General features: G+C 35.1%; 1 protein-coding gene across 4 annotated transcripts in view; it reads left to right on the plus strand.

Annotated features, from left to right (window-relative positions):
• fzr (fizzy and cell division cycle 20 related) overlaps positions 1-16,461 on the plus strand; it is a 149,209-nt gene that overhangs the window by 91,638 nt on the left and 41,110 nt on the right. For all 4 annotated transcript variants that reach the window (XM_089100482.1, XM_089100483.1, XM_089100484.1 and 1 more), the window contains 3 exons: positions 5,031-5,128; positions 8,474-8,600; positions 15,687-15,819. In XM_089100482.1, the coding sequence (XP_088956608.1) occupies positions 5,031-5,128; positions 8,474-8,600; positions 15,687-15,819 (358 nt within the window). The remainder of the gene's footprint in view (positions 1-5,030; positions 5,129-8,473; positions 8,601-15,686; positions 15,820-16,461) is intronic.

The following is a 16,461-nucleotide window of genomic DNA, read 5'->3' on the forward strand; positions in this document are numbered from 1 at the left end:
ATAATATTTAGATAGCCAATAATGATATTTCGGAAAGCGGAGACTGAAACAGTGTTAAAGGAAGAGAAAAGGTTACCAAGCTTGTATATTAAATATATAATCCTGACAAACTTAAAAAAATCGCTAGGATTTAAAAATACATTTATTAGTTATATTAAACCTAACAATAAATCACTTATAGTGGTAACCCTAGCAAGACGTGACAAGGTGCTATATTTGTCTGTATGTAACCATTTCGCTTGTCTAATAGTTATAGTTAATGTGAACGGAGCGTTGAATATTCATGGTTACTCCCTCTTGACGAAATTTATTTTGCGCATGAACATGTTTGGTAATCGTATCTGGCAAAAGTATTTAGCATTTATTATGGAAGACATGCATGAATATGTGATTAATGAGATACTTTAGATGAGGTAATCACACTTATGATTTCTGATTAGATTCGCTGTTCTAAGAGTTCTTATTGATAAATCACATTTAATCTGTAATTTTCTTATTACAATACGACAAAATAGTCGTATTCTTCTTTGGGATGAAGATTTCGTATCTTTTGTCAGGGTTGCCTTGAAATTTCTTAAGAAGGATTGTTAATGTCAAGATTGGTTAGGAGTATTTTACATCTAAGATCAAACAGTTTTTGACTAAAACTGCCTATATATTTTTGGCCTATTCTTATATAAATCATTTAGTCTAATGGCCCGTTTTTCGCTTACATACGACGTCAGTATTTTCAAAAATCACACTGCCTTTTCATGACGTACAAATAACAGTTCAAATAGGGATAAATCTTTTTATAAGACGGGGAAAAGCAATGATAAAAGTTCTGAATATTTCGATCACACACACATCAACCGTCATCAGCAGATAAATATCAACAGATAAAAGGTTTATCTGCTGATGACGGTCGCTGTGTATGTGATCAAAATATCCATAATTTTTATCATTGTTTATCACTATCTGATGAAAGGGTTTATCACTATTTGAACAGTTATTTGTAGGTTTTTCACTTACGAAAATGCTAAACTCTTAATCTTTGATCAGAGCTCTTTCTTCTATTTCTTTTTTATGTTTTATTATTATACTCTGACCTTGGCCGTTGGATAGGAATTTAATATAGGTCAAATTTAAGGTTTAATCTCATTACGGTAGGTCACTAACGCCAATCTGTACAAAGTAAACCAGTCCTTTTTCCTCTTCCATCGATTGGAGAGGACTTCAGAAGGGTTTTCATTAATCTTCTTACTCTTCTGACTAGACAAACAATAGTTTCCAATATCCAAAAACTGCTAGAATAAGGCCTTGATTTCTCTGATGCGTTTAAAAACCTGAATTTTTTTTTATTTTTCATAGAAATTTAGATCTATTACCGAAAATATATCAATTGATTGCTCTGGACCCTTTTAAGTTTAACTGAAACAGATTATCTCGTTGAATCCTGTTTTAAAATTTCATTCTATGAATGAAAATCAATCATATCTGTCGTGTGACGGTTTTAAATGACTGAAAAACTACAGAGTGTGGGCCAAATGCGGCCCAATTACTCTTGCACTGCGGCCCGCTAAGCTTTTTGTGAAGTAGGTGTAGTATACGGTAGTAAATTATAATTTACTATTCTGTTGTGTTAGAATTTACCCTCTTCTGTTCTTTTCATATATAAAAATTTATGATTGGTCTTTAAGTAAATTTTAGGTTTCAGGCCATTCTTGGTAAAAAAAAAGAAAGAAAGAAAAAAGCATAAACATAAATTCTGTGGTAAGTGCTACCGAGCTGTCTTCTGTGTCAAACTTATAGCTTTTTAGTCCGTGTCTATCATAGTTGGGTAACAAAAAAAAAACTGATAATACAGTTGCATCTAAATTTAACGACATAAAAATTAGGTTATTTGTTAAATATCCCAACCTCACTGAAGAATTCTGATCTGTATCATCTGAGGAAAACCGGTTTGTCTATCTGCAGTAGGTTATAATTAGTTTAGTCTCATTAAGAAAAACTACGATGTAGGTATACTTTTATTAAATATTTAAAATGTAGAGGTAATTAGGTTAGGTATTTAACATAATGCGTTCTGGGCGGCCTGCTTTCCATTATTTTCTTTTATAGTTTCCATAATTTTGTTTCTAAAGTATTATATTTTCATCATATTTTGGTATTTTTCATTATGATTAACCTAACTTCACTTCATGGATGGGGTTGGGATATTTAACAAGTACCAAAATTAGCATTGAAACAGAACGGTGTCCTCTATTTTCTATGCTTCCTTTTTTGGCAACCTTCGTTGGCTTTTTAAATGCTTTTTGTTCCTTATCCTGTTTGAGTTGATCAGGTCTAGTTGACAACAGTACAAGTAATACCCATCGTTGCATCGTAAGAAATATTACACGTTTTCTTTAACTTTTGAGGTTGCCTGTGCCTATTTTACTCCAGTGGCAGTGAACTCAACTTAACCTTAGAGACTTTATTTCTTTTTTTTAAGTTCTGGTCCCTTTTTTAGTATGACCATACTTTGAGGATTTCCTTTTATGAAGACGTATTTTTTGAAAATAGAAAAAAACTTGGCTGGTGAAAATTGTCGGTTAGTCAGATAAAGGATACCTTATGCTGAACTGTCATTTGTGCCCTTATTTGCTATATTTATTCTTACAGTTGGTTCAGTGTTGTGCCAAATTTGTACTTATCATGTCATACGTCGTTTATCAATGTTTGCGAAAAAACTTCCTAATTGAACAAGTTTTTATATATCAAGTTTTAAAGCTTGCCAAATTCGTTTGTATTGCTTTTATGCAATCTGGTTGGCAACTGGGTTTTTTTTTTCTCCGCACTGTTGAAAATTCTAATGCTAGTATTTTATTTTTACGCGTGGTTGTGATTTCAAGTTAGGTTCAAAGGTTGAATTGGCTTTCGTGTTGTTCAATTCGTCTCTCACTATTTTGATCTTTCACCTTTGTACTGTTATTTTGTAAGTTATTAGAGACTAATAAACGAGTAAGAAGTATGAAATTATAAGTTTCTGGTACACATGATGCAATGTACCAGACATTTTTCTATTATAGAGAGTGATAATAATGGTGGTTCTTGAGCTCTTTCGTTTGTTTCTTTTTTTAGTTGGGACAAGGCTTTAGCCGTGGAGGAAGGGAAGTCAGGCACGGGTTAGGGCCCATCTAGATATCAAGATTTTTCTATCATTACTTATATTTTTTATTGCATCCGCCTGTTCCGACACCCCTCCCCACCAAAATGTAGAAAGGCTCATAAAAATCCGTGCGTTTTGCTAACTAATATTAGTACTGGTGCATTATACGGACACTTCTAAAAAGTCAAGTTTGGTTAATGCTAATGATATAAAATTAAATAGTAAGAATAAATAATAGTTTATAAACAAATTTGGGCTATATATTTGCACATTAGGGGTGGGGGGGGGGAAGCATAACATATATTAAATACGAAACCAAACCTAGGTACCCCCCCCTAAAACCCAAAAACAACAGTTTTGATATCGTAAACGCAATGAAAACTACTCTTTGTAGTTGCTCGAAATATAAATTGTCGATATTTTTGCCTGACTTGTCTGGAATTCTGATGCTACTTACACTATTTTTTTTTTAACGGATCGGGTATTGAACCTCCTCCTCGTTTTTAGAGAGAAAAACTAACTTGAAATAAATTTTCTGCTCACTTTTCGGTCTTATACGTCTGGCGTTTAGAAAGACAGTAATTGACGTTCAAATGTTGCTTGGCGACACGACTGTATCTAGGGGGCGTTAGGGGGTTTGGGGGTTTGACCCCTCCCCCCCCCCGAAATGTTTGTCCGACTCGTAAAAACGTTAACGAAGATGAATATAAACTAATTTTGATGCGTTTTCTACTGTTTTTTTGTAACCCCCCCCCCCCAAAAAAAAATACTTTTGTAAAAAGCCCTACGAAAAAAAAAATCCTGGATACGGCCTTGCCTCGCGATAATAAAAAAATACTCTTGATATTGCTGGAAACAGCTTTTACTAAAGGCTAATTAACGTTGGCTGAGCTAACTTGGCGTCCATCTTCAACCAAAGCATCTTTAAAATGCTGATGTACTCTCATTTTGGAACAAGTCGGCTATTCTTTTTTTTCGAGTGTGTACACCCTACCCACCCCCACCCCACCCCTTGACACCGAAAAAATTTCCAGCGTACTTGCCTGCACTTGATGAATTTTGAAGAAAGCGTAACTTCTTAGCTAGTCGAATATTCATTACCCAATGCTAAAGCTTTTACAAGAATAGAGAGAGAGAAGAACACCGTAGGCTTTTGCAAGCTATATATAACCTGGAAAGAAAATCCCAGTGCTGGAGCTTATATGAGTGAAGGCTACAAACTAAAATGAAAAAGAAACACAAATCTTGTTAAAGCAGAGAAATGAAGGCGATTTAAAGAGAAAGAATCAATGCAATTGTCTGTGAGGTTCTAAATGTCTGCCAAGCTTTAAAGAAGGAGAAGTAAAATCTGGCAATGTCCGAACAAATAAATTTTATTTTACATAGTGACACTGCTGGTAAATAAAACGGTGTGTTGAAGATTATCATCAAATTTATTATCTTTTAAAACCTGTTTTTGACTTAAAATGAGAAAAAGAATTTGGAGACGGTGAAAAAAAAACTGGGCGTGCTAACTGAATGACAATAGATTCAAATACTGATATACAACTCAGAAAAAACGGACAAAGCCTTCTATTTCATTAGCTTGTGCTTAAGATCTGATTTCAGTTAAATTTGTTTTTACAACATTATCAAGCTAATCAAACATGCTTATCAAAATATCCTTTGTTACGCAAACTGATTGGACTCACATCCTTCAAAGTTGAAAAAGAGTCTTTCAGTCACTGTTCTGGTGTAATTTCTAAAAAACAGACTCTTCGTGCGACTCCGCCTAGTTTTGTCCTGCTGAGAGGAGAATCCCAAAAATTGGCACCCTCACATATAACAGTTCCTAAAGCATTTAATTTTCCGAAAGTATGCATTTATAAGACAATTCGTTTCTAAGTTCTTTTATTATTAGGGTCATTGGATGGCCGTTGGTACTCACAAAGGGTCAGTGCAAATTTGGGATGTTCAGGCCACTAAATGTGTCCGAGTTCTTGAAGGACATACAGCAAGGTATTTTTTCTTTTAATGTATGTAGTTTTATCCTATGTGCTTATTAAAAATCAGTATTGTAGATTGATTTACGATGACCAGTTTTCTGTTTTTTTTTTAAGAAATAGAAGAAGATGAATAGAACAAGCTGAAAACTCAAAACTACACATAACGATTAATTATTCTTAACCATACGATTTTTAAGCGATTTTTCTATTAGATGAGAAGATTTTCACTTTATCATTGATATTTATTATGTGCACAGGAAGCCGTTGGTCAAGGAATAAATTCTGAGCAAAACATAGCAAACAGTCTCAAAGAGTTTTGGACCTCCATCACGATTTTATACGTCTCTATCTTTATTCTGTTTTTCTTTCTTTTGTTTCTTCTAGTCACGATTGACAACATTTGCAAGGAAATCTTACAAATATAACCTGTATCAAAAAGGGGAAATTCCTAACGAATATCAAAAAGGGGAAGTCTAACTTTAGCATAGAGAGCGAGGCGTTGAGGAGGGGGAACTTGGGAAAAACTTGTTTTTTTTTTTAATTTCTGAACGTTTTTAAAATAATGCAGGTTTTGATTTTGGCTCACCGTAAATGAATAATTAAAAAGAAATTTGGATATTAATTTTACTTTTTTGGCTAAATGGCTTTCTCGAAAATTTTTAAACTTTATTTACGAACGTTTTTATTAGTAATAAATATACGCAACTTACGAATTAACTTACGTAACGAAATTCTATATTCATATGTTTTTAATACGTATATTAGGGTGTTCGCCCCCTATTCAATACCTCTCTCTTTACGCTAAAGTTTGAATTTTGTTCCAAATCCTTAAAAATGACCCATTAATCACAAAGGCCGTTAATTAGAATAAATAGCTCTTATGAAAGTACTAAAAAATCTTTAGCGTAAAGAGCGAGGTATTGACTAGGCGGTGAACCCAATAATATACGTAATAATTTCTGTTCGTTTTTAAGTTTTGATGTTGCTCCTTACTTTCAGTCGAAAAACTTTATTTAATTTCTGATCGTTTTTTTTAATAATGCTGGTAAATCCGGCGTCCTCTTCATAGCAATGTCCCTTCCCGCATGAAAACTTCCTCCATGGAAAGATTCTCCCACGTAACTCCCGACCCCCCCCCCCCATTACCAGAAAAAAATCCCCCCTAAAAACGTCTGTATACTTCCCAATAACCAATACTGTATGTAAACATTGGGTAAAGTACATAACTTGCAGCCCTCCCCCGGGGACTGGGACTGTGGGGAATTAAGTCATCCTCAAAGACATAGTTATTAAATTTTTCGACCATGCTGAACAAAATAACTATCTCAAAATTTTGAACGGGTGACTTTGGGGAAAGAATGAGTGTGGGAGGGGTCCTAGTTGCCCTCCATTTTTCTTTTTACTTAAAAAGTGCACTATAAATTTTAATTTCCGTTCGAATGAGCCCTCCCGCGATTTTCTAGGACCACTGGGTCGATACGATCACCCCTGAAAAAAACAAAAAAAAAACAACAAATAAACACGCATCCGTTATCTTTCTTCTGGCAAAAGACACAAAATTCCACATTACAGTAGGGTTCTCTGATCCGCTGAATCTGATGGTGTGATTTTCATTAAGGTTCAATGACTTATAGGGGGTGTTTCCCCCTTTTCGAAAATCAGGCACATTTTCTCAGGTGCGTAACTTTTGATGTGTAGGACTAAACTTGATGAAATTTATATATTTGGAATCAGCTTAAAATCTGATTCTTTTGATGTATCTATTGGAATCAAAATTTCGTTTTTTAGAGTTTCGGTTACTATTGAACCGGGTCGCTCCTTACTTACAGTTCGTTACCACAAACTGTTTGATCGATTGTTCATTTATATTATGTTCTTTTTAGTTTTCATTTATTCATTCGTAGTAATTTCTGCTTGTCATAAGTTTGGATTATTTTATGATTTTGTTCGCTCTCGTGTGTTAATACCGATCTTTACTTTTCTTGGGAAGACTTTTTTGTATGGAAAATCTTTTTTATTTGATTTTTATTAATTTACTAATACTGGTTTGGCTCTTTTGCTGCCTTTTTAATTAAAATTAGGTAACTCATAAAAATATTCACTGAAATTTATTTTTGAAAAGCCCGAGAAATTTTTGGAAAGGTTCTTGTCTTGTTCTCTTCAGGCTCAGGCTTGGTTCTGCTTGGTAGAAGATCGTCGTGCGAGAAAAGAAGTTCATGCCTCGTTTAATTTATATAAAAGGTTAATCACGATGCATTTTCTGTCGGAACTTGGGTGAAACCAACCAAGAATTTTACTCCAAAGATAATTGTATTTTTTTTTTTTTACAATACTTTTTAATTAGCAATAGTGCGAGAATTCTATTCACTGTTGATGCTATTTTACATGAACGTGACCGTTTCACGCGTTCCGGTTGTGTGCGCATCTGTAGATGGAAAGGTTTCGTTTCATAGTCACTGAATTCGTCTTTTTAAATTTCGCAAACTTTTCTGAATGTTTTTACTCTTGTCTTTTCATTGCATATTCTTAAAATTGTGTCAATTTTTGTGATGAAAGGATTATTCCAAATTCGTCTAATAAAATGTGTGTTATGTTCCTTTCAAGGCCGTATCCAGGATTTTTGTTTAGTAGGAGGGGGGTTATAAAAAAAAAAACATTAAAAAACATCAAAAACGTGTTTATATACATTTTAGGTTTTGTTTTTTTGAGTCGGAAAAAATTTTTGAGGGGGGTTAAACCCTCTAACCTCCCCTTGGGTACGGCCTTGGTTCCTGTCGTTGTATAAGATAATTAAGCAGGAAACAGGGTCGGTCGGGGCATATTTTGTATCTTATTCTTTCTTTTTAATTAAGACGTCCTTAAGAAGTCCACAAAAAATTTCCATTGGTTTTGAGCAGAAATCTTGCCATTCGGGTCCAAATAAATTTTACTAGTATATATATCGGTATTATTGGTAATGAATTTTACCAGTTACAGCTTGGAAGCCATAAAAAGTAAATTTAGTGACGAATTGACGGTTGTACATGAACTGCTGAAAGATATTTGCCTTTTTTTTAATTTTATGCGTAGTTTGGTAAGTATATCCTGTTTTGTTTCAGAAGTTTTTTTTTTGGGGGGGGGGAGGAGGGTGCTTAGAATTTTGTGTCTGGTGAAGGGGCAAACTTTTGTTTTTCGTTCCTCTGACAACATTATGCCCTATGATTATTTTTTTTTTTCATTTTTATGTCTCTCGTCCGGCCGGTTCTCTATTTAATTATGATAGAAATGATATGTAGTCTTTGTGGTTGTTTAGTTTCGAACTAGGCTGCAAAATCTACGATGTAAGTAGATGATCTATAAGGTGATTATCTTCTTTTAGGGTTGGGGCATTGGCATGGAATGGAGATATGCTCTCATCTGGATCTAGAGATCGAAGTATATTACAAAGGGATACAAGAATAAGTCCACAATTTACTGAAAGAAGACTTGCTGCTCATAGACAAGAGGTAAGCACTTACCGCTGCGGTCAAGGTAGGAAATGAGGTTAGCAGCTGGTTTTGTATTAAATCAGGAGTTAAGCAGGGTTCTGTTCTATCCCCCTTTATATGGATTATTTTGATGGACTTTGTTTTAAGGAGCACAGGAAAGGCAATGGGAGACCACGGAGTGAAATGGGGAGGAAAAAGTCTCCTGGACTTATATTATGCTGATGATTTAAGCATCCTAGATGAAAGTGTGAGCAAAATAAATGAAGTTTTAGAGGTTTTGCGAGTTCAGGGTGCTAGAGAAGGTTTGAAAATTAATGTTAAGAAGACTAAGTCACTAAGGCTAGGAATAAGTGAAGATGAAAAGGTGACGTTGGGTGAGGAAAAGATTGATCAGGTAGGCAGCTTCACTTACCTTGGTAATATTCTTAGTGAAGACGGCGGGACCAGTAAACTTATTAGAAGTATAGTACCAGACGCTCAGAGTGTTTTTTTCACAGTTAAAAAAAGTATGGTAGAATAGAGCCACACATCTACAAACCAAGTTTAGAACATTGGAAGCTACAATGATGGCAGTGGTAAAATATGGATATGAAGCATGGGCGCTCCGAAAAGCGGAGGAAGATTTGCTAGACGTTTTCCAGAGAAATTGCTTAAGGATTGTGCTGGGTACCCGGCTGACTGACAGTATTTCAAACAATAGGCTATACGAAAAATGTGGTTCAATACCGCTCTCTAGGGCAATAATGAAAGAAAGGTTGAGGTGGATAGGGCACGTTGTGCGGATGAAGGATGACAGATTGCCGAAGATTGTTCTTTTCGGCCAACCGTCAAGGGCTACATGAAAAACAGCTCATCCTCGTCTGGCGTGGGAGGACATTGTAAAGAAATATTTAAAGGAAATGGGAACTTCTTCAGTGTGTGCAAAGAGGGGTGCATGGAATGGAGTCGAGTGTAAAAGGAGTATGGCTAGTTGTGTTTACATCAGGCAGCTTTGTGCTGGGCTGAGTTGTTAGTAGTATCAGTAGTTTATAATCTATGGACATTTTGTACGATTCTTTTATGATTTTTTTTTTTTTTGCATTAATAAGAAAGTACGCTCATATAACCTTTGAATTGAGTTTGATGAAATCACTCCATTCTCGATCGCTCGTAAACAGTTAAAATTCCCTTTAAAAGGAAGTGGAAAAACGGGCCCTTTTGAAGAAAAAAGGGGGGTACTCGTCTGTTATAACGCCGACCGCTCAAGAAGTAAAGTTAGGTTAATCCTAATGAAATATACCTAAGTATGATACATATATAATACTTCAGAAACAAATTAGGGCTATATATTTGCACATTAGGGGGAGGGGGTAAAGTATAGCGGGCCTGCGTGCAAAATATGTTAGCTACAATTATTCAGCATGTTATGAAGTAAGAATTGTTTTCTAACTTCACACTGTCCAAATACTTTACCCCTACCCCCTAATGGGCAAATATATAGCCCAAATTATATATTTCCCGTCTATTCTGTCACTTTTCTTTGTCTTATCTCACTCTAAGCTGAAAGAAACTAAGTAAAGACACCGGTTGAACAAATTGAGAGGTCAATGGATGAACAACTTGAGAGGTCAGCGTTATAGCAGAAAAGTACCAAAAGAAGAATTTTCTAAGAATTTTGAAACGGCATTGTAACTGCGGAAGAAGAGTCTGTTGATGTCGCACCGAAAATAGGGGAATGGGACGAGGATATGTGCTTTAGCCAGAAAATCGTCTTTAGTTTTATTGGAAATACTTCTTGCAGAGTGTCTTACCATTTCTCGAAATCAATTGACCCCCCTCCCCACCGAATCTCCTGAGTAGCTCCATATTGCATCCCTGCTTGGGCTTATCGCAGGAAATTCTATCTCCATTGCCAACCACTAAGACTGAGCAGTGTTTTTGTTTTCCTCCTTGTTCATTTCAAATAGTTGAACTTTTTTCAACTATTTGCTCACACAAGTCAATTTGAATAGATCTGCATACCTAATCAGGGAGTTAATAAATAATTCTTAGAGCCAAGGCATGCATGTTATGTGCAGTATTGTCAATGAAACATGAATGATTGATCAGATTTGATCGTTCAACTCATTATAAAAACACCTTCAAGACTCACACTATGGGGTATGTCTATAGGATTAGATATGCTTTTAGCATACTGTGAATCTGCCCATTTTAAAAAGATGTAATATTTAAAAATCTGATGATTACCTGAGAAATAGTCGCTTATCTAATTGAGTAAATATAACGTAGTCAGAGCCTTTTTTGGGCGGGCTCGTTGTATGTATCTGCCTACTCAATATGGATGAAAGCTTTTAGCTTCTAATAGCTATTAGTTGAGGTGTGGTGATTCGCCATTTATTGAAGGGAGTATTAATTTGGAGGAGGAATTATAGGCTTGGCTCTCTTTTCTTTTTACTACCATCATTGGCCTTTGTAGCGATGATTTACGCTTTGAAACTCCTTGTCTTGTCAAGAGTTCGTGTTTTGTTAATTGGAACTTTTTTTAATTATGTATTTTAGGTTATTGACTGATGATTTATTGTCCAATGTTTCTATATTGATGATGTTTAAAGATAAGTTATGCATTTTTTCAATTTTGTCTACTATACTGTCCTGGAAAATTATCTAAGACGCATTCTTTGTCAAGTTCTAACTCACCCAGTTCATAAGCCAGTAACTTGAAATTATCGGAGTGAGCTTCTTTGTCAGAAGCTTTGCTCATTCAGCGAATACTAAAAAGAAGACAAATGCCAGACAATTAAATCATGAAAAGAAAAGCCAACCGAATATAATCAAGCAATGAAATACATCACTATAGAAAAATAAAAGGTGTATAGTAAATAATTGTCATTCCAAAAATAGGATCTTTCAAGCCGATACAGTTTGACACACTTGCGACAGATTTTATTTAATTTTTACACCTTAAAATTGTGCTTTAAGTCCCAAAATTTTCCTTGTAATCATATAGTATTTTCAGTCAAAATATTCCATGAAAATTGAAAGGACGCTAAGGACAAAAATTGAAAAGACGCCAAACTTATAGGACTGACAACACAAGATTCATCCCTAGACTGTTATTCTAATAAGTTGCATAATTTTACAATAACAATAAAAAAAAAAAAAAAAAAAAAAAAAAAAAACTGTAAACTGGGACTATTCTAATCTATTCGTAAGTCCTTTTTTTCTTTTTTTATTACAAGACGCCACTGCAAAGACTAGTCAAATTGTGTTCATTTACCGAACTCACATAGGTTGAATATATAATTGAACTTATTAGACCTCTGTCTAGCAAATAAGCTCGTAGATTGCACTATAGAAAAGATTGCACTAGCGAAAAACACATAGTGCGTGGAATAGAAAGGGGAGAAAAAAAGCAATGTAATACCACAATATTAGGTAACTAATTTGCAATTAATTGCCTGATTATCTCTCTTAAGTTTTTAAGTTTTTTATAAATATGGCACCCGAAATACTTGTTATTTGGTTTGAACAAGGATCAGTGGCGTGAATTTGTAAGCTCAGCCAGAGTCGAACTAGCTGTTAATGGGTACCTGGAGAAAGCTGGGGAAGGTAGACAGGAAGGGTGTGCGAAAGCAAATGATGGTTGGCCCCCAACCCCCCTATTGCACTTCCTGGTTGAAGGGCCATGAAATAGAGATCAGCACCGCCGGTAGGGATTGTAAAATCCAATGCCATGTTCTTTACTTTTTTTTTTACCAAATACCTAAAAACCTTGTTCGTTCAAGTAGCCTATTCAAAAGATTCATTCTTTTCGCCCATGGTAGCAACCTATCAGTTGGTGTTCTATTTTTGCAGTTAGTGTGAACTGTGTATAGACTGGATATATAAATAAAACTTATTTTGTTGCTACCTCACCTACAATTACATGAGAAGGCTTGGGCGTAAATTGGGGGATGGGACAAAAGCCCCCCTAGATTTTTCAATGAAAAATGCTTTATTTGGAATTTTCATTGCGAAAAATTGAACAAACGACAAATTTGCCCCCCCCCCTAGATTTTGAAAAACACTTTTTGCCCGTCCCCCTACATTTGGATAGATGCACTTTGTCCCTCCCCCTAAATTTTTCTGAACTGACGTCCTTGTAAGGAGGTAGAGTACAGCTCAGACCATAGCAGCAGTACTTCTATCGCCAATATACACCACCAAAGTTCTGGGCTGAGTGCAGGCTCTGGCAACCCTATTAAAACACAGTATGTTCTAGCGCGAAGGAATGATAGAAAACATTGGATCACACCTTGTTTTCTTGCTAAGGAAAGCTGAGGTAACACACTGTGTTCTCATGCTAAGGAGTGGTGGGATAACATCGGATAAGACACTGTGTTCATTCGCTAAGGAATGATTGGATAACAGTGAATAACACCCTGTGTTTTCTCGCCTAGGAATAATAGGATAGCGTTGGATAACACATGAGTTCTCTCGCTCAGGAATGACAAGAATATGTTAGATAACATTCGTGTTCTCTTGCTGGTGAATGGTTGATACCACCCACTATTTCATTACTTCGTGGTAAACATGGTTGAACGCTTTAGCAAAATATCCAGGAATATAGTTATAAGTTTTAAGATTACTATTCTGAGCATCATAATATTTGTGATTAGAAAAAGAAGCACTGTCGGCCAAATTTCACGAACCCAAACTAGTTTTCCTGGAAAGGGGTTTACTTTCAAGAAAGTAAGCTTGTCAACATTCCTAGGGAAAATTGGTAATACAGATTGGACCATTGCCCTATTGTTTACTTTCCATAAGGGGTAAGGAACTTGAATACCTATGCCCTAGTTAAGCAATACTCTGTGCTTATAACAATGGCCATCAGTTTGTAAAGTGTAGGAGGGTGGATAAATTGTACTTTTCAAATTTTAGGTGGAGAGGGGGGTAGTTTTTTTCAAAGAGAATACCAAAAAAGTATTTTTTTAAATGAAGATACAAAACCAGGTATTTTTTGTAAATGTAGGGGGACAAATCCCCCATCCCATTGGCACCACTGCTCTATAGCAACACAAATTAGTCTTTTTTCTTCTCCCGTGTTTGGTGGCATTCTTTTTTTTACTGTTCAACGTTGAATTTGTTTAATTGTAGGATGAATTTGGAATACTCTATCAGGCATAATAACTTAATGAAGAAAAATAAATAGAGGTTTTAATTGGGCACACGTAGTTCTGTCAGTTTCACCTTCTTATGCGATATAGGGAGGAAGTGCCGACCGGTTTTATCAGTACAAAATAAACATAGCGTATTTGAGTGTGTAGGGGAATTTAAATCAACTTTGTGTACTGTGATGAAAAAGTTGTGAGCCCTGGCTAATTGAAAAAAATATAAAAAACAAGACAGATAGTCTGAGTGAGAGGCAAAGCTGGGATAGGCCTTTTTCAGAATTGCATAAAATGACGAATAATAAAGGAATATGCTTTTGGGCCGAAGTTCACACATTAAAAATAAAAATGAAAGCAATGATGTCTTTAAACAATGATGATATTCTTTATGATGGTGCTCTTTTTCAGTTGATTTCCACGGATTTCGACTTCAAATTTTTGCAGTTAAAATGTGTCCTATAACGTAATGTGAATAATAAGGAATATGCTTTTGGGCCGAAGTTCACACTTTAAAAATAAAAATGAAAGCAATGATATCTATAAACAATGATGATATTCTTTATGAGGGAGCTCTTTTTTTAGTGTAGAAGATTAAACCACTAATATATTTTTTCTTCTTTATTTTCCTAGTCAGTTTATCTTGTCAGATTCAGCATTATTGCCCAAATTGCTTGTTGGTTAAAAAAGTTCCGTTAATTTATTTCCAACTTAGTCTCAATTAGGCTCATTTAATGTATTTATCTAGCATTGCCTAATTAGTCTGCCTTTGTATCATTAGCTTTTTCTCGGTAATTTATAATCAATCAGTATGTTCTGCTTTGAATTTACGATATTCTTTTGTTTGTGTTTATTACTCATCGCCGCAAAAGGTAGTGGCCATTATGCTCACTCATAATCCCTTGATCATCAGGTTGAACACGTGCTTTTAGGATGTGCCGACATTTCGGGGTTTTTCGCTGCTTGTTTAATGTTGTGAAATGATTCATTACCTGCGCTTTAAGAGCCATATGGATGTCTTAGAGGTATATGGGGCTTTTAGAAGACGATTTATTAGAACAATCAGATTTTAAAAATGGAAGTTTTCCATTGAGCAATATTCTTGACTCATTTTCTCAAAGTATGTTTTTTTTTGCTTTTATGTGGTGTTTTTATGACAGATTCGGTTATATTACCATTATTGTTGTTAGTTAAAGGCGTCCAATTATTGTTATTAGTAACGAATAATACTTTTATAATAACTCAAAATATTTCTGTCTACTATAATCATTTTGAAAAAAACGCGGGCAATATGTCCGTGTTCAGCGTCATCTCAGGACCTCAATAATTATATTATTTATTTGTTGTTTTTTTTAAATCAAGAGTTTATGAAGCCAAATGTGTAAGGTGCTGACGAGGGAGCTTATTTTTTTCTTTACAGCTGAAAGCATTGAGAATCAACCAATACTCAATGGGGCTTCTAAAATGTTAATATTTAGATGGAAAATTATCTTTATATCTGTTTCGATTACAAACACAGGCGAACACAACTCTTCTATTGAACTTTTTATGCAAAGTTTACCAAGATAATTCAGGCTTCAAATTTTCAAGCTTTATAATATAAAATGTTATCTGACACGATACAAGCTTTTTTCGAGGGAGACAATATTTTGCCTTCCCCTTGAAGAATTCCCGATCAGTGATATCATAATCAGGGCCGTTATTTCCTTGTAATTTGGAGAAATAATTATTATGTAGCCCATACCCATTGACTATCCGGATAGGGACCCCTCTTGCCCCCCCCCCTTCAATAAAAATGCTGGAGCTACGCCCCTGATCATAATGCAAGGACCAAACCCATAGCTATAACAGCTTTCAATTGGGTTTCATCATCCACATCTTGTGTCAGTTCGAATAAAACGTTTGAATAGTAAATTAGCCATTTGGCTGATTTACTATTCAAATTTATTTAATTCTATTATGATGTTTGTTTTGACAGGTTTGTGGGCTGAAGTGGTCACCTGACAATCAATATTTAGCCTCCGGTGGTAACGACAATAAGCTGTTTGTTTGGAGTTTACATTCTCTACAGCCAGTGCAAACTTACACTGAACATATTGCAGCTGTTAAAGGTAAGTCATTTTTAGACTGAATGCCATTTATCTATTTTGAAAGCTTGGAGAATCTACTAGAAAAGTTAAGCGAATATATATTTTTTTGCATCTCAACAGAATAGTATGCACTTGAGGCAAGGGTCTATCCAGGACTTTTTTTTGGGTTGGGGGGGGGGCTATTTTTTTGGGGAAAGGTTTTACAAAAAAACGTATCCAAAAATCGTTGATATACATTTTTGTTACGTTTTTACGTAAAAATTTTGCTACAAAATTTGAATTGGATATAATTTTTTATACATCTCAACAGAATAGTATGCGCTTGACGCAAGGGCATATCCAGGATTTTTTTTTTTTGAGGGGGAATATGCTTTGAGAAAGGTTTTACAAAAAACTGTAAAAACCACATCAAAAATTTGTTTATATGCATTTTGTTACGTATTTAAGAATTTGAAATAAATTCCGGGGTTTGTGTGTTCAAACGCAGCACCCCCCCCCACCACCCTCCCACCCCCTGGAACGGCCTTGACTTGGGGATAAATCAAATTAGACGTTCAAACTTTATCAGATGTACCGGCCATAAACAAATCAAAATATATTCCTCCCATAAACTAGTCATGGTAATGTCAAGTATCAATATTTCTTGTTAAATAATAAAAATAA

Source organism: Artemia sp. Qi Xiang Cuo, chromosome 14 (genome assembly GCF_049724085.1).
Source record: "Artemia sp. Qi Xiang Cuo chromosome 14, ASM4972408v1, whole genome shotgun sequence".
Taxonomy (NCBI): domain Eukaryota; kingdom Metazoa; phylum Arthropoda; class Branchiopoda; order Anostraca; family Artemiidae; genus Artemia; species Artemia sp. Qi Xiang Cuo.